Source organism: Dromaius novaehollandiae, chromosome 2 (assembly GCF_036370855.1).
Source record: "Dromaius novaehollandiae isolate bDroNov1 chromosome 2, bDroNov1.hap1, whole genome shotgun sequence".
Classification (NCBI taxonomy): domain Eukaryota; kingdom Metazoa; phylum Chordata; class Aves; order Casuariiformes; family Dromaiidae; genus Dromaius; species Dromaius novaehollandiae.
The window spans coordinates 10,611,079-10,633,997 of NC_088099.1; the positions used below are offsets into that span (position 1 = coordinate 10,611,079).

General features: G+C 37.8%; 2 protein-coding genes and 1 long non-coding RNA gene across 8 annotated transcripts in view; 2 read left to right on the forward strand and 1 right to left on the reverse strand.

Annotated features, from left to right (window-relative positions):
• Positions 1-11,447, forward strand: part of UBE3C (ubiquitin protein ligase E3C) — an 83,270-nt gene extending 71,823 nt beyond the window's left edge. The window contains exons 20-23 of the mRNA XM_026103006.2: positions 2,953-3,141; positions 3,240-3,306; positions 4,204-4,334; positions 9,754-11,447. Coding sequence (XP_025958791.1) covers positions 2,953-3,141; positions 3,240-3,306; positions 4,204-4,334; positions 9,754-9,924 — 558 coding nt within the window. The 3' untranslated portion in view covers positions 9,925-11,447. The remainder of the gene's footprint in view (positions 1-2,952; positions 3,142-3,239; positions 3,307-4,203; positions 4,335-9,753) is intronic.
• Positions 1-22,130, reverse strand: part of LOC112984872 (uncharacterized) — a 40,699-nt gene extending 18,569 nt beyond the window's left edge. Inside the window, exons 1-4 of one of the 3 annotated variants that reach the window (XR_010387535.1) lie at positions 21,819-22,047; positions 19,947-20,040; positions 6,885-6,939; positions 2,664-2,760 (exon numbers count right to left, since the gene is read on the reverse strand). This is a non-coding gene — a long non-coding RNA (uncharacterized LOC112984872). Of the gene's footprint in view, positions 1-2,663; positions 2,761-6,884; positions 6,940-16,286; positions 16,421-19,946; positions 20,041-21,818 lie in introns of those variants that run through there. The other 2 variants (XR_003259608.2, XR_010387536.1) reach the window with 2 other exon arrangements.
• A 3-nt stretch (positions 22,131-22,133) lies between these two features.
• The window catches only part of DNAJB6 (DnaJ heat shock protein family (Hsp40) member B6), a 62,228-nt gene continuing 61,442 nt past the window's right edge, over positions 22,134-22,919 (forward strand). For 3 of the 4 annotated variants that reach the window (XM_026103044.2, XM_026103028.2, XM_026103019.2), the window contains exon 1: positions 22,134-22,270. The gene's annotated coding sequence lies outside the window, so the exon portion shown is untranslated. Of the gene's footprint in view, positions 22,271-22,661; positions 22,733-22,919 lie in introns of all 4 variants that reach the window. The other variant, XM_064505750.1, reaches the window with a different exon arrangement.

The following is a 22,919-nucleotide window of genomic DNA, read 5'->3' on the forward strand; positions in this document are numbered from 1 at the left end:
GTTTTTTTGCCACAAAGCGTTGCTAGATCAGAAATCAAGATTTGCTACTTTGAATAAAAATGCAAAAACAAAAGCAAAATTTTTTTTTCTTTTTTATATTTTTCCTATTTTCTTTTAAACAGTGGTCCAAAAGAGTACAGCGCTTTCTCAGATTTGCAGTATGAGCATTGTAGGGAGAGAAAATAGCTTTCATTAGATAATTGATACACCTTTCCCTATATCCTTAGACCACCATGGGGAGGACAACACATGCAGACAACATAATTATAATGCAAGCATAAGGATAAGCAGATCTGTGTCCTGCCCTCTATTTGCTGGCTTGCATAGGAGGTTAGCAGTTTGAATTCTAGTTCACCAAGTGCAGGGATGAATCCTAAATACAGTGGTTTCTAGAAATCTCTGCCAGTAGTTCCCTTTTACCATTTTAGAAAGAAAGTTGATTTGAGCCACTTTCTACGTAAATACTGAAAGAGACCTAACAAAAAATGTGGAATGCAAAAAGAGTAATAACTATTAGTTTGTTTATTGATGGTGCCCATGTTTTTAAGAGAAGCTTGGTAAGTTAAGTGCTATAAATATGCTTTAATATGGCTGAATTCAACATGCTCTTACTTCAGAGAGAGAAGTTTTATTTGGTGAAGTAGTGACAAAAGAACAGGTAATGATGCAGTTGTGATATATATGGATATATATGTATGGATATAATTGGAGAGGGAAAAGAAGCTGTAGGACAATATTGTTTAAGCTACAGGACGATACCGAACTTTTAAGAAGAATGGATATGAACCAACTTTACCTGTTGGAGTGGAACTGGAAATTATAATGTTTCTAATCATTAGATGAGTGAAATTATTGACAAGCTTCCTAGCAACAGTACTAAAAAGGGTAGTAGGTAGAACATGGCAAGTTTCTAACCAGGGTGGTTACCTGCAGTAGCAGGGGAAGAAGCTTAGCAACTTCTCATCAAACGTTTCATTTGTGGTCTGGACAATATCCCTTATCTTTCTAAATGCTCCTTGTGGACTTCACGAGGAAAAGAGTCCACCTCAGGCCAGTTAGTGCAGACTGGTTCATGTCTGTCACGTGAGGGCTGTACCCTCTGGAGCAGGCAGCTGCGTCACACGCCAGGCTCTGCAAGGGCTGTTGTGTTGGTTGTGTCCATGAGTCTCGGTGAAGAGGACTCGCTCAGAGGGCAAACCCATGTGTGCAGTGCGGGTTGCTAGGCGATCAGGGCATGACACTGAGCAAGCTAGATTGCCATCTTCATTTTACTTGATTCTTCAGGGAGAAGGACTTGAACATAGCAATTCCCACACACAGAGGTGATGCGGGGTATTGGTGAGTTCTTTACTGCAGGCTTAAAAAAAGTGAGAAGCTTGCAGCTGAAGGATTAAAGTGGGAAGTACGACATACTTTTAACACTCATGGTAATTCAGGATTGGCCTAGTTTATCAAGGGAAGTGGTAAATACTCCATCATACGAAGTCTTTATACCAGGATTGCCTGTCTCTCTAAAAAATGTGTTCTAACTCATCTGTGGATTTATTGAGTTAAATGCAGGAATCTCTAGATAGATTTCTCTGGGTCTTGTTATCTGAGAGGTCAAATAACAGATCTTAATGTACTCCTTTGGCCTTAAAAAAAAAAAAAAAATGTATGAATCAGTAAAAATGTGAATGCTCAAAAGTGCTGCAGATTTTTCATCGTAACACTTTGCGTTTTGCTTAGTACTGGAACAGCTCACATTTTTAGGTAGTACGTTACAAAAGAAGCTATTCACAATTTATGCTTAATTCTCTGTGTTATAAGGATGTGATCATTACCATGGATCAAAATGCATACAGTTTGCTAACAATTGGAAAAAAAAAATCCCTGACTGTAGAGTGTAGAAAAATAAACTTTTTCTGAAGGTTTGAGAAGAGCAGATGAACATATCTCAGTTTTTAATTTTTTTAATGCTCTTTTTAGTATTCTGTTCTTATTGGGCTACTCAGCAAAACTAGGCTCTGTAGAATATGTAAAGATCATTAATGTTTTAACAACTACTACCCATTATCCTACTGTAAATTGTTTTATATCTTAGTGCAGTGACAGTATCATTGTTTTGGGTTTTTTCATTATACATTCTTCCATGCTAGTTTATCTTGATGTACTTGAAGGACAAAAACCAAGCTTCTCAGTAGAATGATAAGATTTAGGTCTGGGTTTTTTTTCTTTTTCTTTCTTTTTCTTCCTTTTTTTTTTTTTTTTTTGGAAATACTACTGAACATATGTAAGTTAGCTGTACAGCAGCATGAATTTTGAATGCTTATCATTCTGTAAATCAGCTCTGTATCAGAATCTTAATTTTGACTCAGTGGGCACTGGTTTTAATGTGATTCTGCAGAGTTCACTTGCACCAAACAGTTAAACAGAAGAATACAGCCAGTCAAGTTGAGCTTCCTAATTCAACTGGAAGGAAACAGTGATGTGTGAGTCCTATGCTTTTACAGGCTAGTCTATATCCCAGGGCACTTACTAGCAGCAGTGAAGCTAGGGGAAAGCTCACATTGGTTTTACCAAGGGGAAGATTTCACCTCAGTTTTTGTTCGATTTGCAATGGTGAATTTAGCCTTAAACATCACCTCTTACAAAAGAGCTCTGATATGGCTGAATCTACTTACTTTCTGGTAATAGAGCACAGGGCCATGTGGTCAGTTCTGTGTACTTGCAGCTGAAGGTCTTGCTCTGAAAACTGGGTACCATACACTGTTCTCTTGCCTTTAGGAGTAAACAGAAAATAACTACACTTGTAATAATCTTTTAGCTTATTTTGAGGTGAGTATTCTTGAGTATATTCTAGTTACTCTCAAGTATATATATCACTCACTGGAATGTTTCGCAGTTCAGTTTTCCATTTGCAGCACACTGAATTAAAGTTTACCAAGATTGTGAAAATTGTTGTGTTTATAGGTGGTTGAGCTGAAGCCAGGTGGAAAAGATATTCCTGTCACCAGTGCTAACCGAATAGCGTACATCCATCTGGTGGCAGACTACCGATTAAACAAACAAATTCGACAGCATTGCCTTGCTTTTCGTCAGGGGCTGGCCAATGTTGTGAATCTTGAATGGCTTCGAATGTTTGATCAACAGGAAATACAGGTATTTTTGCTTAAAACTCCTAAAACGTTTACTTCAAACTGCAAATAAACATTTAATTTCTACCTGTAATGTAATCGTCCCATTTACTTTACTATTAGGTTTTGATATCTGGTGCCCAGGTTCCTATTAGTTTGGATGATCTTAAATCTTTCACCAACTATTCAGGTGAGTATATTTTACTTAAATAAAAAATCTGTTATGACTGATTCAGGAATAAATAAATTTGCTTTTCAACCTAGCTTACTTTTTAAAAGAAGTTGTAAGGTCCTCGTTGCTAGTCTTTGTGGCCAAACTCTCTAGATAGATGCCTGAATTTCAGAAGGTTGGGAAAAATTAACACCAGATTTTATAAATGTGGGGACATATAGATATGTGGTTTATTGTATTCATGCACTTAAAATACAAGTTTGTAGACAGTTAACTAGAGAATATGTAATTCCTTTTCTAAATGGAAGTTAGTCAGTGGTTGTATCTAGCTGCCCTCAAATTAAGTCCCCAAATGATTTGGGGGTGGTTATTTCTACCAACACATTTAGATGCTTATCATTTCTCAGAAAGCCTGAGGGACTGCTCATATTCTTTCCCTGTTAGAAATACTAGGCATCTTAATTCATTTTTCCCTGCATTCATCATGAATGTAACCAAAGAGTAGCTATTGCAGCATAAGTTCACATCCTGGCTTACTTCAAAGCAAGTTGGCTTATGAAGTAACCTCTTGAGTCTTGCACATTTTGCGAATTCTTGCAGTGAATGACAATAATCCAAAGTTCCTAGATAAATACTAAAATACTAAACTAAATAAAACTAATTTAAAATAAATAGAGTTGAGTGGAGAAAACTGCAGTTAAGAAGTTGAGGGAGATGGTAGGTATAAGATTAGCAATGAATGAGAAACTCTAAAAATGTGATACTCAGAGATCTGTAGATAGTGGAGGTCAGCAACGTAAGCCTGCTGCTCTTCGTATTTTCCCCAAGCTTTTAAAAATTGATGCTAGGTTTTCCAAAGGGTTTCTTTCTTATATAAAACTATTCTATCTTTAAATCATTTAAATCTCATCATAGGTGGCTATGCAGCAGACCATCCTGTGATAAAAATATTTTGGAGGGTTGTGGAAAGCTTCACTGATGAAGAGAAACGCAAACTACTCAAGTTTGTAACAAGCTGCTCTCGACCGCCTCTTCTGGGGTTTAAGGTATATGTCTTCCTGAATTTTGTTTTGTCGATTTCTATAAATACTGATATTTGTGATATAAGCTTTATTTATCTGTAGGAATTTAAAATATGAGAAAAATGTCCCTTTGTGACTACAGATAACAGCTTCAATCTTTGCACTTGGGTATAATGAGTATAGTTTTAAAATATTTCAAGAAATATGAAATAGGCCTAAAAAAGCATTCATTATAGCACTGGTTAAAGTGCTTGCTCTTTGTCATGAAAGATCCTTGCAGCCATGTTTTGACTGTGTTTCATATTAATGAACAAAGGCAGTATTGCCACCACCTTCAAGGAACAGATTGAGTTCAGAGTAATGTCTTCAAAACTGGGCAAAGGAAGACTTAGGATACATCAACAGCTTTAAATATAAGCATTTGAAGCTGGAGATGTATTTCTTATGTTTCCTTTAGGTTAGCATTTGTATGTTTATAAGATTATGGCTCATTATTCTTCATATCTAACTATTTTGCTACTATCTTTAGATTGTTATTTACAGTGAACCTTAAGTATGAAGAAAAATTTAGTCTACTGTTTATAAAACCAAAGAGAGACCAAGGCAAGTTGAAAACATTTTGAAATTAATTTTTGGGGATACTCTAACTGGAAGTTTCAGTTGGGCTGCAAAATTCTGGCTAAGGTCTGGCCTTGGACATAATTTCCTCAAGAAATGTGGGAACGTTCAATGCTTATCACTTAATAGCAACACCATCAGTTTTAGTGTGGTGTTCAACAGCATATTTACTGTTGTACTCTTTAATAAATTAATACAAAGGTGAGCTTATCTGGATCATAAATACAGACATTGTTTCATGCAATTGCTTACAAGTAAAATATGATGAGTTGCTTTGTTTAGCTTCCATAGAGGCGTTGCTAAACAGAGTTAAAGGACTTCTCACATTATAAGATAGTGTGATGTAATATCTAATTAGCAATGGATAGTAACTGATTTTCTACATTTAAGTAAAACAGGTAGAGGAACCCATAACAAATGAATGCAAGTGTGAGTGCTGAAGGCTTTATTAGTATTATTTTACGAAACAGCTATACTTACTCTATTACATAGTGGTGTGAATGAGCATTTTCTTATCATAAATATTTCAGGGACAGATACTAACATTTTATATAGGAACGGGAATTTCAGATGTGTGTAATAGCCTGGAGGTGGAGACAATATATTTGGAATTCTACACATTTTTTTCTTGCATCATAGACTAAAAGTTCATTCTGGAATAGTTAGCATTTAAAGTTTCAAGTTTGCACTTGAAAGGCAAATACTAGAAGAATTTCTGTGTCTCAGCTCTAAGAATTATGCACTTTTCCTGTGGCCAGGGGTGACACATGATAAAGATGTCAAATATGTCAAATGTAAAGAACAAAGCCAAAAAATGCACCTTCCTCTTCCCCCTCCCCAACTCTAGATATTTGTAGTATTCATCTGTTTTTCCCTTACTGAAATAAACAAACTTAATAGTAGAATTTCCAAACTTCTAATGATTTACTTTTTTCTTAAATACAAATTTCTGCTGGAAAACAGAAAACATTCCAGTATTGAAATCACAGAGTTATCCATTACAGACCTCAGCCACTTGAATGATTTATGATATATAAAAGCATTAGTAGGTTGTCATACAGGATGTGGATTTTTTTCTAAGGCTGTAGAGCAATTTCAAAGTGGAGGAGTTGCTTTCACTGCCACATTCTGCAAGGAAGAATGGCCTTTACAGCTTTAAATCCTGCTGTATGCCCCTTTGGCCTTAACCTCCATCTCTGCACTTAACCTGTCTATCCCCTTATGCTGCCACCTAACATTGTCCTTCTTTCTCAGTCTTTTTATTTTCCTATTGTCTATAAGCTCATAGGGGTATGCAGCACTGTCACTGCAGTGCATGAACATTTCAGCCTGATGTGGGGCATAATAGTTCTGTAACCCTTTATGGAGTCTCGCCCTCCTCGTAATCCCTTCAGCTGTTGTAGCCAGTTCTGTGCCATGATGTTAAAATATGGATTGGCAACATACCCTCCAACTTAAATGTCTATGATCCGTAGCTGAGCTAGACTTGTATAGGCACCTAGAGGTGGAATTGGCACCTTCAGTCAGTGATTGCATTTGTCTGACTGTTCTACATGTCTACTTCAGGATGAAATGAATCCCTTTAACAGTAAGGTGAGCTTAGGGTGACTAGATTTGGATATGGAGACAAAGGAAATGGCTGTTCAATGATGTGAATCCCATCAAAAGTATTAGTTGATTATTTAAAGTCTGCAAGTATTGCTGTTAAACTCTCCAGTCCTCTGTGAATATCACTGTACAGTCTCCTTACTCTAGCAGCGAACAGGATTGGATAGCACGGTGGGAAGAATACTTAGAAAACTGTGGGATGAGATCAAGGTGAAGAGAACAGTTAAAAATCAGTCACGTAATGAAGGGAGAACTGGGAAACAATTGTGTGGGAACAAAGCAAAGTCTAAATTTATTAACTGCCTTTTTATTACAAGGGAAGAGCAGGAGAGGCAGATGTAAACTCACCAGTTCTGAGGCAGCCACGTGATGTCAGAAGAGATGTCAGAAATGACTCCAAAATCTAAAACCATTAAGGCCAACAGTGAGACATTTGTTTGAAACAGAGTGTAGTGAGGCCAAATGTGTCAAGTAGAGGAGTGTGTGTAGTTAGGAAGTGGACCACAGCCTGGCTTTAGCATACTTGGGTAGGAAAAATGGAAGTAAAATAGTCATAGCATTTTCAGCGTGGTAACAAAGTTAAAAGAACAATTCACTGTAGCTAAACCATATGCAGCAGTCTTGGCAAAAGAAAGCAGAGTGAAAAGGCATTACTGCTGCTTTACTGGACAGTACTGAGCAGAAGTTGGGTGCACAGCACATGCAGTTGCAACGTGTTAACGTGGGTTTGCCGGCAGATCAAGGGACTGAGGACTGTTCATTAGACTGGCAGTTTCAGGGGCTCCATAGAAACAATAAGATGCAAATGTTTGCCAGAAAAGGAAATGGGCAATCGGTGGTGGTGTAAACAGTCATGTATCAGTAGCCTACGGCAATATGTTGTTTAGAGCTTTGAAGGTGAAGCTGTGGAAGTGCTATTACCAGCCAAATAACTGTCTGAATTTATTTATGTTGAGGGTAGACTTTAACACAAAATATCTTTTAAAATTGTCTGCAGCTTTGATACTACATTTTTCTGTGAGGAGCACAATTTCTGGTTCTTATTCTAAAATCTTCTGCATACTCAAGTGTAAACTGTTCCGTTTTGTTAAAGTTAGTGCATGTTAATTTAAGATAAGGAAATGTCTTGACGTTTATAGCTTACAGATAGCACAGTCTAGCTTTGCATCATAGAACTCTCACTACCATAGTCAGACTCAGAATAATATTTGCTAAAGCTAATTAAAGTTTAATAAGTTTAATAAATGTGATTGTTATGGACAAAAAAAATTATTATAAAGTGTGGTTGAAAATTGTTAAGTTCTAATCAGGTCACATAATAAATTGATGATACTTTTCAATTCTAAACTATTGCAGTTTCCCACTGTACAGTATTTAATTATGCAACAAATGGTGCCCTTGGCATGACATTTCAATTTAGAACTTCATTTTTCCATTTTTAAAGTTAAAGTAGGGGAATTCAATTAGCGTTTTGAAAGAAACACTAAAAATGCAGCATTTTAGCCATGAAATACATTTTAAGGCCTCCATTTGAACAATAATTTAGCTTAAAATCTCGTTGACCTTCCGCCTTTGCAGCTGGGATTTTTTTCCAGTGTCTAAAATCAGAACTGTTTTAGCTCAGCAAGCATTTGATGAAATGAATACTTCCTTGCCAGCAAAAGCAGTGCTTTAGAGGTTAAAAAAAGAAAAAAAAAGCCCCTCATCTTTCTCAGAAGAAGAAATTAGATTTATTAAAACAATTAAAATATTACATAGAACATGTCTGTTCCTCAGATCCATGCTTATCACATAAGAAAAAGCATTTTGACAAATTTATATCATTACAGACTCATTAAGCACATCTGTATCATCCCAATAACTGCTGAATGATTTTATAATCTTTTAGCACCTGAAGAAATGCAGAGTGTAATTGCTTTAAATGAAGTTAATTCTTTATTTGGAGAATATGAAGTATCTCTTGATTCAGAATGTTATAACCACAGTAGTGTGTATACTTGCTTAATCTTACACATGAACAGGTCCATTGAATTCTGTACTGTTTGTCTTCAAATTCATAAATTTTAGGCATGCTGAAAGATTAGTTTACACTGAAATCTCTTTAGGGAAAGAAATGCCTTTAACCTGACTCTTGAATAATATCAGACATGTTGAATTTAACAATGAAAATTATGATGATTATATGTGATGTGTAGCAGGAAAATGGTCGTTTGATAAATACCCAAACTTGAAGAATGTATTTTATATATCTACACTGTGCTAACAAACTAAAGCTCAAGTAGGAAAACACTGAAAGGGTATGTTTGATAATGGTTCATTTGGGATTTTTTTTTTTGGATGTTAGAAAGTGACATGGTAACATGAGTTTATCAAATTTCTGTTTACGGCCTGCCTGCTCATTAACCCTCTCTCCCTCTTCAGAGCATCACTTTAACATGACAAGTAAATGCTCATATAGAATTTGTGCATAAAAGCAGGATACTTTTAAAGTCTAACACAAAATTGTTCAAACCGGCTCAGCACATTGCTTTATTAGCAAGAGCAAAATTGTTTTTGTTGTTATTTTTGTGTCCACTGAAACAATGCCAAAATGGGAAAAAAAACCAGAAAGTGTAATTCTCAGAAGAAAGCATGTCATTATACCATGCAAAGTGAACTTCAAACATCCTTTTCCATTTATCTCCATTACTTCAGTGTTCTATAGTTCCCTGTGTTAAGCATGTATTTTTCACTGTCAGAAAACTTCAGTGTAACTGGTATCTGTCATTTACTTGTTCCTACAAAATAACCAGCATCCGTGTGCATTTGGGAGCCTTTGTAAGAAAAGTCTGAAGTTGTGAATCATTTGTTTCTCCCAAATACAACAAAAATCTTTTTGCATGCTGTTGTACTACTTTCTTCCGTATCACACTTCACTGCTTTTTTAGCACCATGTATTTGCAGAATAGACTGTATGAACAGTAACATTTTTTCCTTCAGAACCAGGTAAGACAGCTTTCTCTTTTGCAATATAATGAATTTTGATGGATGGTGGAGGTGCTACACAATTTGAGTGCTTTTGGGGGGAAACTAAGAATGAAAATGCCTTTTGAATATGTCATTGTGACTGATTTTAATCTAATCGTTTATTTCCTAGAAGTCTGTGCCAGCTGTTATGAGTTAGATTTTTGGCCTGTATATATTTTTGATGCGTATTTTTCCTGTTGCTTTTTTTCAGGAGTTGTATCCTGCATTTTGCATTCACAATGGAGGATCTGATTTAGACAGGCTACCCACTGCCAGTACCTGCATGAACTTGCTGAAGCTTCCTGAGTTTTATGATGAAAATCTTATGCGGAGCAAGCTTCTTTATGCCATTGAATGTGCTGCTGGATTTGAACTTAGCTGAGTTGAACTGATACTTATGCAGATGATCTGCAGAGGAACTAACCAGTGCCTACTCCATAAGCAGCACCCATACCCAAGCAGTTTTAAGGGAATTCTGTCTAGATTTTTGCAGCTCTTGTGTCTTATCAAATGCCCTCAAATAGGTTTCATTTTTAAACACAATTTGTTAGTTAGCTTTCATTAATTAATATTACATTGACACTGCTTTAAGATTCAAACTAATGAATGCTGTGTGCAGTGTGGCAGTTTTCTGTGTTTATGCGAAGAAAGAGCACATTTAAAGAACAGCGACATCTCAGTAAAATTAACCAAAGATGAAGCTTTGGCTTTGTGCTGTTCAAGTATAAATAACTTCACAAACTGGCAATAAAGTTGTGTACTGTGCAGCACATTGGGATGAGACAGGGCTAACATCCTGTAATTAATCTTTTAGATGGAAGTGAAGCAGATGTTTGCAGATATCCCAGAACTGAGGCTGAAAATGCTCGTTACTGATAAGCCAACATCTTTACTTATGTGGTAGAATTGTTTACAAACTGTAGTTGTTGCAATTAAGACAGAACTGATTTTGTTTTATACTACCTTCCCTCAAGGTGGTAGGCACTGAGATAAAAACATTTATAAACAATTTCATTTGTGCTTTCTGAAATACCTTTGAGAAATCGGGTTCGCATGCTTATTTTGAGTTCAACTTTTGGCTGCATCATTATCACTTGAACACTGTCGTAAATGGATGTGACTATCCATGTTTTCTCTGTTCTGTTTCTGTCTTCTGTGCCTGTACAGTTTTTTTTTTAATGTATCAGACTCCTATTGCATACCCAGTACATACAGAAGTCATGACTTTGGAAAAATACACATGTAACAACTATTAAAATTATTTGAACCAAAGTTATCAGGCTTTATCTTTTATATCTGAAGCCTGTGGTGTTCACATTCCTTTTCCCTACCATTTCTTTCCATCTTAAATATCTTATGTTTGCTGTAGACACTAGTCAAATTCATTATTTTTTGTGATTAAACAGCTTTTGTATCCATCTGCCTGCAGTATTTCTGCTAAGAGAAGTAGGTGGGAATATGCTGCTTAATATAATTTGATTGCTGGGAAATATTTGGTTTCATATGGAAGAAACTGATTCTCTTGTAATAGGCACATCATTGGGTTATTCATATGTAAACTGCAGTCAACTTAGAAAAGGAATTATAGTTCAAACTGTAAGATTCATAAACAAGTGCATCCCTCTGAACTTTAGTTTTATATTTTAAATCATCAGAATTTGCAACCAGATTTGTATTCATCTCTTATGCAAAAAACTATTTTGCTGTTACTGGAAACTGTTGGATTTCATATTTAATAAGCAGTAACCAGCAATATCCTTTTAAATGTGGGGAAACTGAGTGATTTTAAGATGTTTACTAGTATCCATATAAAAATGTATAATTTCGTAATTTGGGTAATAAATGAAGTGTTAAAATACTATTTGTAGTCTTGATGTACAGAAATAAAATGATTGGTTTTCTTTTTGGTTTTGCATTAGGCTTTTTATTTATGTTAAATGTTACATACCAACCTATTCTTTACCCCAAAATTGGTTTCTTGTATATTTTTCTACATAAATTATGAAACCTATAAATAAGATGTAAAGAAATCAGTTAATAGTGCAACTGCCTCCTCCTAATAGGAAAACCTGCATACTTCCTTCAGATAGCATTATTTATTTTATAAGCTAATGCTTTAAATATTTTGAAATTATTTTTCAATTCCCTTCTTTTGCTATATTGATAGTGTCGTATTTGTATGTTGTAAAATGCAAATTAAAATTTTCTATTAAATATCTGTATTTTGAAGATTGTGTTGGAGTCATGCCACATAATCATGGCTGGTAATGTATAATTTCTGCTTTTGTAAAAGGAGACAGTGCATACTATTCTTATCTATTACTATGACTACAAGTTCAACAGAGAGCATGGGCTGAAGGGAAATAAAATTTTCAGATAGGTGTGGTCATGTAAACTGAAGAATCACGCAGTTGTACAGAACTTCAGTAGAGGCTTTGAACTCACTGAAAATACTCTGACTTTTTTTTTCAGTATCTAGGACTTACTGATCTTGTTTCATATATTCTGTACATTGAGTATGAAATTCTGACATTGAATTCAGTGGGATTGTAGCCTGCATTTCGTTTTACACTTAGTCAGATGGAAATCTGTGCTGCAACAGCTTACACCACTTCCAGTATCCAGACTGCAACACGAGGAGGATAGGGGCTTCCTTTGGCAAAGATGTTTTCACTTCTGACTGTCAACTATTTTTGTATAGTCAGGATGAAGCATAAGTCCCTACTTGTCAAAAATCTACTGCTGGAAATTTTAAAGAACCAGAGATGAAAGTATGAGAAATAACATAGCTAATCAATCTCTCATGTAGCTCTTTCATAGCAAGCATTGTTCATATATGAAAATGGATTTTCTGTTTTTTTAAAACACAAGCAAACTCTCTCCCAGTTATGATGCTCTCAAAGTTTAGATAGACAGGAAGCATTTTGCATGTAAGTAACCTGAAATGATGTTGTAGTTTTTGATCATCAGAATTATGGTAGTACTAATTATGGTTTTACAGTTATTTTCTGTGCAAGACAACCCTTCCTTAATTTTTGTAGTTCAGTGATTTGTTCTCCTATTTGAGTATTTGCCTTTTGGAAAATGATAGCATTTTCTGATTCTTTTGCAAATAACTAAGAGAAACTATACATTTGCAAGCCATTTTAGAAACATTATTGTCAGAATTTATTTTTAAAATGGAGGAGAATTTGAATTCTTCATGTCTCCACAGAAATAAAATTAGCATTTAGTCTGTTTATCTTGGTGAGAATTTCTCTGCCTGTAAGTTTAATCCTACTAAGTAGATTTTTAAAAAAGAACTGAAATGATTTTCCTTGTTTGTTAATTTCCGTTGCTTTCCACCATGGCCCCTGTGTCCATAGTTGTATGAATCTTGCAAAACTGATTCTTCATTTCCAGGGAAGATTTATGTCAGCATGCAGGAAGGATTTGGCCGCAGCTTCATACATTAACAATGCGCTGGTAGAAGTGTGATTTGGGCAACAAGGATATCTTTGGTTATTTTTGTATGGGGTGCTCCATAATTCAAATAAAATGAGTTTCCTGATGCTATTAGCAGCAGTCTGGACTGTTCGTTTTGGCATCACTTAAGTAAATCTAGCAGAAACATCCTAATTTGATCTGCAAAGGGGTTTGGAACTCAAAATATTTTAACAAGGCCAATGAACTAATGCTAAAATTCAGTTTATTTAAACCAAAAAAGTATTTGTAAAATGCCAGTGAGACAGCACTTACTCTTTTCACCACTGAAAAATAATACAGCATAAAAACAAAAAAGAGCTGTTTTTCTTGGAATGTTTTGTTGAAACTGTATTTTTTTTGTTTTGTATTTATAATTATATGCAAAAACTTTGAAACATATTTGCTCATTACATGAATCTGTGTTAATAAGGATTTGTGATGTAAATGCTTATTACTATTTTTTTTCATGATGCTTTGCCTGTCAGTGAAAGAGAGAAGAAATGAACATGGTCTGTAAAACTGATTAGGATATCTATATTTTTATTGACTTCTGCTTTTGTGAATAAAACAATTTGAGTTTTCTTGAAACTTTGCAGAAACACTTTTTTCTTTTGTTTTTGCAATAAATTTGGCATTTTCTGGCTAAAGTTTGACAGTACTGAAATGGGTTTTAAAAGGGAAGATAATATAAACCCTTGGTCTTGAAATTATCACTGCTTCATGATGATTTGTAACTTCAATTTTAAAGCTGTAAAGTTCCCACTCTGTCAGTCAAACTGCATCTCTAAGGTTTAACTTTGTTTCAATGTGTCTTTCAAAAAGCTTACTTAAGATCAGTGACCCCCCTTTGAAAAACATTTTCAAAATCTTTGGAAAGAACAAAACTCCCTTCCTCCATGGATGAAAATACGAGAAATACTAATTCACAGTGAAGAATGTTACTCTGTCAGCAAGCAAGTACAAAAACATCTCCTTCAGCTCCTTCTGGATTTTCTCTTGCAGTACCTATGTGGATCCCTGTGAAGGCGTAATTTAATTTCTCTCTCCTTTGACATTTACAGTTACCTGCTTCTCTTTGCTTTTCTTATTTCTCCTGTGACTAAACACACTTCTAATTCCTCAATGACATTTACAAAGTTAAGCATTGTGCATGCTTATTTTGGAATGCTTTCAAATGGCTCTGTATATTCTTCAGTTGATATACCACTAAAAATGTGATTTACAGAAAATTATCAAAAACTATCTTGTAAAGCACTTCAAAATTTAGATAAAAGTTAACATGAATAGAATACAGATGCCCAGATTTTGCAGGTTTTTCTGTGTGTACCTAGTTAGTAGTCTTGCAAAGCCAGTAAAATTTCTGATGTGCGTAGAGAGACAACACAAGACAAAAAGTGGTAAGACCAGTTGAATACATTTCACAGAATGGTTGAGGTTGGATGGGACTTTTGGAGATCATGTAGACCTATGCCCCTGCTCAAGCAGGATCAGCTAGAGCAGGTTGCTCAGGGTTATGTCCAGTTGGGTTTTGAATACCGCCAAGAATAGAGACTTGACCACTTCTCCAGGCAACCTGGTCTAGAGTTTGACCACCTTTAAAATCTTTTTTTTTCTTACGTTTAAAAGGATTTTCTTGTATTTCAGTTTGTGCCTATTGCCACTGGGTACCACTGGAAAGAGTCTGGCTCTGTCTTTACTTCCTCCCACCAGGTATTTATACATATTGATAAGATCCCCCCTGCACCTTCTCTCCTCAGTGCTAAACAATCCCAACTCTCTTAGCCTTTCTTCATATATCAGATGCTCCACTTCTTTAATCATCTTTGTGGCTCTTTGCTGGAATCGCTCCAGTATGTCCATGTCTCCCTCATACTGGTAAGCCCAGAACTGAACACAGCATTCCAGATGCATCTCACTAGTGCTGAGTAGAGTGGAAGGATCTCCTCCCTCAACCTGCTGGCAACACTCAAGTCAACTTGCATTACGTTGCTGTAGAAGACATTTGACTTTCCATTCTTGTTATCTTGAGACAGTACTTTCTTGAAAACAAAACTTTTAGATCAGCTTTGCTCCATCTTGCTATCAGTGTCACCGATTTATTCACAAGAACATATCTTACAAGAGTTATAAATTTTGAAGTGCATGGAAACTCATTCCAAGAATAATTCTGTCTTGTCTTTGGAGAAAGAATAAAAGCAGAGAATTTCCCTAAGAAAAGTAGAAGACATTCAACTGATTCAAATCTACTAATTTTATATAAATAGGGTTCTGTTGGCTTCATGTAAGTTGTTTGGTAAGATCCAAGCAAAGAATTCACCTTCAACTGTTTCCACAGATTTTTTTACCATGTTTCTTTTAACTAATCAAAACATGTATCAAGTTTGATCTTGTTTCCTGTGTAGATTATATCTAGAAATGGTTGCAAATGGACTTTTGTGGATTTGCATAGGACTGCAGAGTGAGCAAACTACACTTCTTATCCTTGTCAAATGCCTGTAGAAACGAGTAGTTCTTAATAAATGGCACATACCAAGCAAAGGTTGGATTTAAGATTTTATATTTTAGCATTTTCAACGTCTAGAGGTGCTGTATCTTTTTCCTAGGATTTTGCAAATCCATTACCAAGTGCAAAATAACAGAAAGATCCAGGAAAAATGAGGTCCCTGTTGTTTTCATGGCTTTGTACATACGTAAAGCTAAACACTCATATAGAAAAATATAGGATTAATGCTAAATGTTAAATCACCTAAATGTGTATTCACTTCCTCCTCCACCAGCAGTATCAAACATCTAGTTCAAAGGTGCAATTTCTTGGTCAAATTCCTGTAACTTTGCTGTCTTCTAGACAGGATGGATGTAAGGTCAGTGCCCACTGATGGTTAGGTGCAATCCAGAGAAGCATGTCACTTACAAAACCATAGAAACATGGGAGTTCTCACTGGCAGCTGTGGGACTGCTGATACATAAAGGCATGAATAGATGTCCTGCTGGTTTGATTTTGAGCTCAGACTAACAAACGATGTACTTTTTGGCTGGGATACTACCTTCTCTAGTGTTTAAATCTTTGCTACATTTCATTGCCAGACTAGCTGGCTTCCAACATGGGGCTAAGTTTACCTGTCCACAACTCTGCAGGAAGCATGTACTCTGTTAGCTGTGTTTGCTAATGTATTTGTATGAACCACTTACAGAAGTGTCCTACTATATTTAAGATAATTCTTTTCTACATTCCCAGAGCAGTTGTTAGTTCATTCTATATAACATTTGACTGAAAAGTAATTTTACATATATTTCTATTTTATTCTTTGTTTATAGTTACACATAGTTCTTGACTGCTGAAGAGGGAAACAGGCATTCACCAGATGGTGTTATTTCAGATCATCTTGCTGCTTCTGTTTACCCAAATGTTAGATCTAGGAAAAACAGCTCTCATCAGTTGCTGTGTAGTTTTTCTGTATGTTGTCAAACACACCTTCTAAAGAAGCTAGTTCTTTCAAGCCTTTTAATCTCCTAATTAATTTTTTTCATTACAGCTCTGGCTGTTGTCCCCCTCTACCCCCACCCCCCACTCCTTCAGACAAGCAACAGCAGAGCTCAAAATTCTAGATATCTTTTAGATGTTAGATATCTACTTTAGATAGCTATCAATCATGTGATCCAATAGTTAGGTAGCTATTTCATCATGATGGAAAAGTACATAGAAATAATTTGGCACAGGCATATGGATAAAAAAGCATATCATAGATCAAGTTAATGAACGTAACTGCTGATCAAGCGGTGCTTGCAAGGAATAAGCACTTGCCATAAGCTGTGAGATCTGACTGCTGACAACTGTTCTTAGATTGTTGTCTGCACACCCTGAATAATCACAAGAATACGCCTGATGTTCATGAAGAATTGGCAAAAAACCCGCCTATCCTGAATTGTGTCAATTACTTTTAAAAGCATCCATTCAGCTCAAGCTTTTGGTTTCAAAGAAGGGTCCAGATAAACTTGCAACCTCTTGATTACCTAAGAAACCCCTTGCCAATGAAAATTAATGTTGTGCTCAGCAGAAAAACTCTGGAGAATGCTAATGAAAATTGGTTATTTTGTACTTTTAATGCTTTTACTTAAAGTTTTAAACATTAGGTGTATAGCCCATATTTCAAATCTAATTGTTTCTGATAAGCTATAAGCAAAAAGTTAACGCTTATATTTAATTAAATGGCACTTTCCAGAATTACTTTGTCAGTAGTACTATAATTACATGATATGAGAACAGTCTTTGATATATATGCTCATATTCTTTGCTAATTCCAAAAATAGAATCTGTAAATCTGTAAATAGAAAAACTGGATGCATTAAGCACCAGGCCAGGAAGGCCACAGCCATTAGCACATCCAAGGGACTAATATTAATACATCTCTAATGTAGCATTTTCAAACATTTCTTGTGTTCTGATGGGCTTTTCATAATTGACCTCCGTAAGTCATAAAAATGATTAAAAAAAGAATCTGGGAACTATGTGAATTGCTAATACCTCCTGGAATGATGCCACCTGATTTCCACCAGCACGTTACACCTAGCAGTTAGGCCTGAACTCATCTCATTTAACTTCAGCCGTCTGTATGGTGGCTCTCTAGGCACTTCTCAATGAAGAAAAGAGGCAACCCAGAGACAGAGCTCCAGTGTGGATCTTTCTTTACTAACATACATCGACAAGGTGGGGGGAATAAATCATGCCCTGGAGGTGCTGCCTTCTTCCCTCTCTTAACAGTTAGAGGGCTTAAACTAGATGCTTAACTTTTAGACAGCAGAAGTTATACGAAGTGAAACCAGATCTTTGCCTCGTGTTTCAGGTGAGAGTTGAAAATTCTTGAACAATGAAGATCCTGATAATAGAGTTTATTCCATCTTATGACTCAGTATTTGGATACCAGCCCAGGTCTGCCTGAATCTTTGATACCAGCTTCTACAGATCCACCACACTTTATCAGCTTTTGTTATCTGAATGTTAATCCCAGCCCTTCTCCCTGCCAGGAACATCAGATTTATTGCTCTTTAACACAATATTCCATGCTTTTGCTGTGAGCAGCTAGCCCTACAAATGTATACAGCTTTTACTTCGTACTTTTGCAAACGCCTCTGTAAAACTGCAGAAGTTTTTCTGAATGCAAAAGCTTTTTTTTCGTTTTATTAGACATACCAGTAGGTCTAATAAAACATGTTACTTCTTCCTACAAGTCCTGCCTCTAAAATATTTCCCGCAAAATTTCCTTTGATGAGGAGGAAGGTGGTTTTGCCTCCTTATCTTATGCAGTTGCTCTTCTTTCTGGCTATCTACATTAATATTTTATACGGAGACTGCAAAATTTTCTACTGCATGGGAAACATTGACATGGCCAGTTATCTCTTAAGAGCTTTCATATAAGACACCTAAACATGATTAAAGATATGAAAAGGTTTGGAAATAGTTCTCAGAACTACAAACTGAAATGAGTGTGACTGAATATAGAGATCAAATCGCTAACCATAGGTCAGAAGTAGTTTATTGACTTCTTGGGGAACTAGTCAACCCTGTCTTGTGGCACCTAAACTATGTACCTCAAATGAGAGAAAGGGGAGTAAAAAGGTGGTTCAGTAGCAGCTACCTGTAGTTAAAAACATTGTTTATGAAAGTGTGTTTGTGCAAAACTAGACTTCATTGTTTTGTTGAGGCTTGAGTTTGGAAGAAACGGAAGAGCTTGTTTCAGCTACTATGTTTTCAGTGGGCTTCCTTGACTCTGCCCTTGAATATAGACTGCTTGTACAGTGCATTTGGGACCCTATGTAGGCTAAGTATGGCACCATGTGCTCTCAGGGCTCCTGCAGCTGCGAGGTTAGGAGGCAGCCAGGCCAGACAGCATGCTGCATGTTTAAGGCTGCTCTTTAAAGCAAAGTACTTATAGCCACCATACTTTGAGCTTCAGGTGATATAAAAGCAAAGATTTTGCCTAACATGTAATAGTTTAGATTTCATTAGTCTTGAAAATCTTGCAGGTTGAGCTATTAGCTGAAGATCTGAAGCAGTAAAAGATGGATGTCCTGCTATACCAGGCTAATACAAGAGGTGCAGTGGGCAAAGCAGCATGAAAGCAGCATTTCCTTCCTTGCTTACCAGCAAGCAACATTCTTCTGATCAGAAAACAAACAGAAGCTAGGAAAACAAAACCATGCATGTATATATTCTTGAACCACTCTTGGATTTATGTCAGAGGTATGTTTCTCTGTTAAATTCTACAGGAAGTAGAAATATCAAAAAGGATAAAAAGCTGTCACTGTACACTTTTTATAAGTTGGTCCTGTTAGTCTTGTGCTTGCAAAATTACCGTGAACATGTAACCTACTTCTAATCTACTCCTGTGCATGGAAAAAATTGTAGGGTCAAACCTTGTAAAGATGACCTTGAACTGAACTACTGGTCATTTACCAATAGGGGGTGCTTGAGACCACAGGTCAGAAGTAGAGACTGCTTGGTTTGGTAGGGGCTGAGCCATCTGATGGATGTTGTGTTAGAGGCAACGTCAGCTTGAAGTCTCTGGAGTTTTTCCTCTCTGCTCGTAAGAGCTTCAAATATCTTAAGAAAGCCCTTAGCTGCTACCTGTGTCCCTTTGTTTTCTAACTTCACCAAGCCCACTGAAGTCCCATCAGCTCTTGGTCTAGCCTGACAGACATTGAGCTGCTTCTTGCAGAATTGGTTTGATGTAGCTGCTTTGGGCTCCTGCCTGGGTACAGTGCCAGAGCTGACATAAACCTGTGTTTATGAAGCCCTGCACCACGATGATAAAATCTCCCAGAACTAAAGCACAGGGGACAATCATGAGGCTCTGCAGAAATCAGCTCAGGTGTGGTAGGGACAAGGTGGGGTCATGTTGTTTCATTATGTAAGTTCCAAGGATGCTGACTTGGTGCACTCACCGAAATCTCTGCAGTGTGCTCTGCAGTACAACCTGCAGTACCCCACCTGGCTGGTTTGTCGTTCGCTGAAGTTCTTGCAATTGCCTTCCTTTCCCTGTAACTCAGAGAATGGAAAATTAAATGTGAAATGCACAATGTAAAACTAAAAAAAACCCCTTCTTGTTATCTTTCAGTATTTAATAATCCCAGATATTATGGATAATGATAGTAAGTTAAAAAATGTGCCCCAATATTGATATTTTTATTGGTGGATCCCCCTTGTACAAAGTCTCAGGAAATTTACTCATATCTCACTTCTAAGACAAGTGTCAACCAATTAAAAATATTGAAAGATAATTACGTTACCTTTTGTTTCTTCCTAAAACTTTTTGGGAAATATTTATATTTTCTGTGTTCTGCTGTATAAAATGTCAGACTGGATCTCATACTGCTAGCCCTCCCCTCAGCTGTGAACAAGGTATTTCACCTTCCTTTCTCCAGCTGCAAAATAGGTCTCAAAGCCTTCCCTATCATTATACCTCCGCCTGAACAGGAGGGCTAGCGTTAGGACAACAGTGTGAAACAGTGAAAATCTATTGGCAAATTCATGCAATGCTATCATACCTACTAAAATTGTATTAGCAGAAATAATACTGATTGCATTCACACAGAGTGTCATGATTTCAATTCTGTAGTTGCATCCAGAATTACACTTCTTCGCTAGTCTTGTTCTGCTTGTGTGGCTAAACAGAAGATTTAACAATCTCGATCTATCAGGCTATCACTTTAATACTTTGCTTTTTTGGAGAGTAGATTTAGTAACTGCCTCATTTGCTATCTCCTGTGTCTTTACTTCATGTGAGATTTTTAAGAAATTAAAGGCATAATATTTTGTTCTCACTTGTCATTGTCTATGATAGGCTGAGAAAAAACTTATTTCTACATCAAGGAATGTTTAAAGAATTAGAGCAAGATTTTATATAATCTCCTCCCAAACTAGAGTACTGATCTGCAGTTTGCCCTTGCACTTGCTAGGCCTTGAATCTTCTGAGGTTTTCAACTATACCTGTTAGAAAGAGCCAGTCTAACCTACTGTTCTTTTTTGTTCCTCCAAGTGGGTCAAAAACTTTTTGGACTTCACAGCTAATTGCTGATGAGAAACTTATCCTGGTGCTAGGTATCTCTCTGATGTAATTTAAGGACTTGTTTTCATGACCACAATTTAGCATCAAATCTCACTGGAGCTAAATTTCTCTTGAAGCCAGGGCTGTCCTACTAATTACCTTTCTGGTTTGTATTAGGTTTTCCTCTGTCTTATTCCAAGCTTGCTTTTTCCTTCTTGAACTGATATGTCTTACTTCCACATAAGCACTTTTATCTCCAAAACCCTGAGTAGCCTTTCAATTGACTTTATTTTGGGAGCAGATATGTTTTATGTTTGGCAAATCTCTCATTTCAGTTCGCTGGGCCATAAAACAATGCCTTTTTGAAACTTCTTTTAAACGAAGGGCAAGAAATACAATTTTACAGCAATTTAAAACATGGATAAACTCCAATTTTTTTAAAAATGGTATAATTATTTGGCAGCCTATGCCTTCCTTTCAGCCCATGACACTCAGCAAACCACAAACTCAAATATGACCCACAGGATATCTAAATTTCAGACAGCACAAAGTGGGCCACAAAAGAATCTGTACAGGTGCCAGTTGGAAACCAATCAATGTAGCCTTAAAATAAGTTACAGGGAAGGGTTACAATTCTTGAGGCTAAAAAAAGAGAGGGCATGTGGGGATTTCAATTAGCCTTCTCACTTCTAAATGCCCAAATTTACCCTTTCGAATAGTGTTTAATTTAAATTATTATGTCTTGTCACCTTTTTCCCCAGCAACACACCTGCACGTTGTTGTTTTGTTTTGTTCTGTTTTTTTGCGAAGAAAAGCAGGGAGGCCGCGTTTTCCCAGCCTGGGTGGTTGAAGACGCTCCTCTGCCCCCGGGGCTCCCGTGCGGGGGCGCCGCCCCCGCGGGCGGGCAGGCGGGCGGGACCGTTACGGCCGTTGCGGGGGGGCGGTTCGAACGCAGCTTTCTCCCCCCCCACCCTGGCGCGCGCGCGGGGGCTGCAGCGCGGCGGGCAGCCGGCAGGGAGCGGGCTCCCCCCGCGGTGCTCCGCGCGGGCCGTCCGCGGCGAGTGCACGCCGTTCCAGAAACTTCCGGAAGCAGCGGGACGGAAGTGACGGCGCCGCGTGACGAGACTTCCTGTTTGCGGCCGAGGAGAGGCGCCGCCGCTGCTGTTGCGCCGGGCTCAGCGCGGGGAGGGTAACGGCCGCGCTGCCGAGGCTCTGGGGCCGGTGAGTGCTGGGCGCGCGGCGGGACGCGGCTGGCCGGGGCGGGGGGGTCCGGCCGAGGCCTCGGCTCTCGGCAGCAGCGCTGGCGGTGGCGCGGCCCACCGGCTCGGCGGCCGTCATGCTGCGGGCCGGCGCGGGGCGCCGCGCTCGGGAGCTCCTCCCGCGGCCATGGGGCTGTGCGTGGCGGCCGCTCCTGGGAGGCCGCGGCGAGGGCCGCGTGGGGAGCGCAGCAGGGCCGCGGGGATCCCCGGCGCCCGGGGGCGGGGAGCGAGGGAGCCGCCCCCGTGGGCAGCGGCTGCATTGGGCTTATCGCGGAACTCGGCGTGGCGGAGCGGCACTTGGGGACTGCGGAGCGGCGGATCCCAAAGCGGCTTTGCTTCCTCCTCTGTGGCAGGCGGAGAAGGGCTGAGGAAAAAAAAATCTGCGTTTCCATTTCTGTTTGCAGCGGTTGTCAGTAGCGAAAAGGTGAGGGGGAGTCTGTGTTCAGCCTTGACTCTTTTGAGTGGGTTGAACAATCCTTCTACTGGAATTTCTTGTATTCCTAGTTTCCTTTTTGGCATTTTTATATACTGATTGTACCTTTTAACTCTTAGACTTTTTTTTTTTTTTAATAATAGAAACTGAACTCTATTTTGCTGTTAGTTACTCAGAG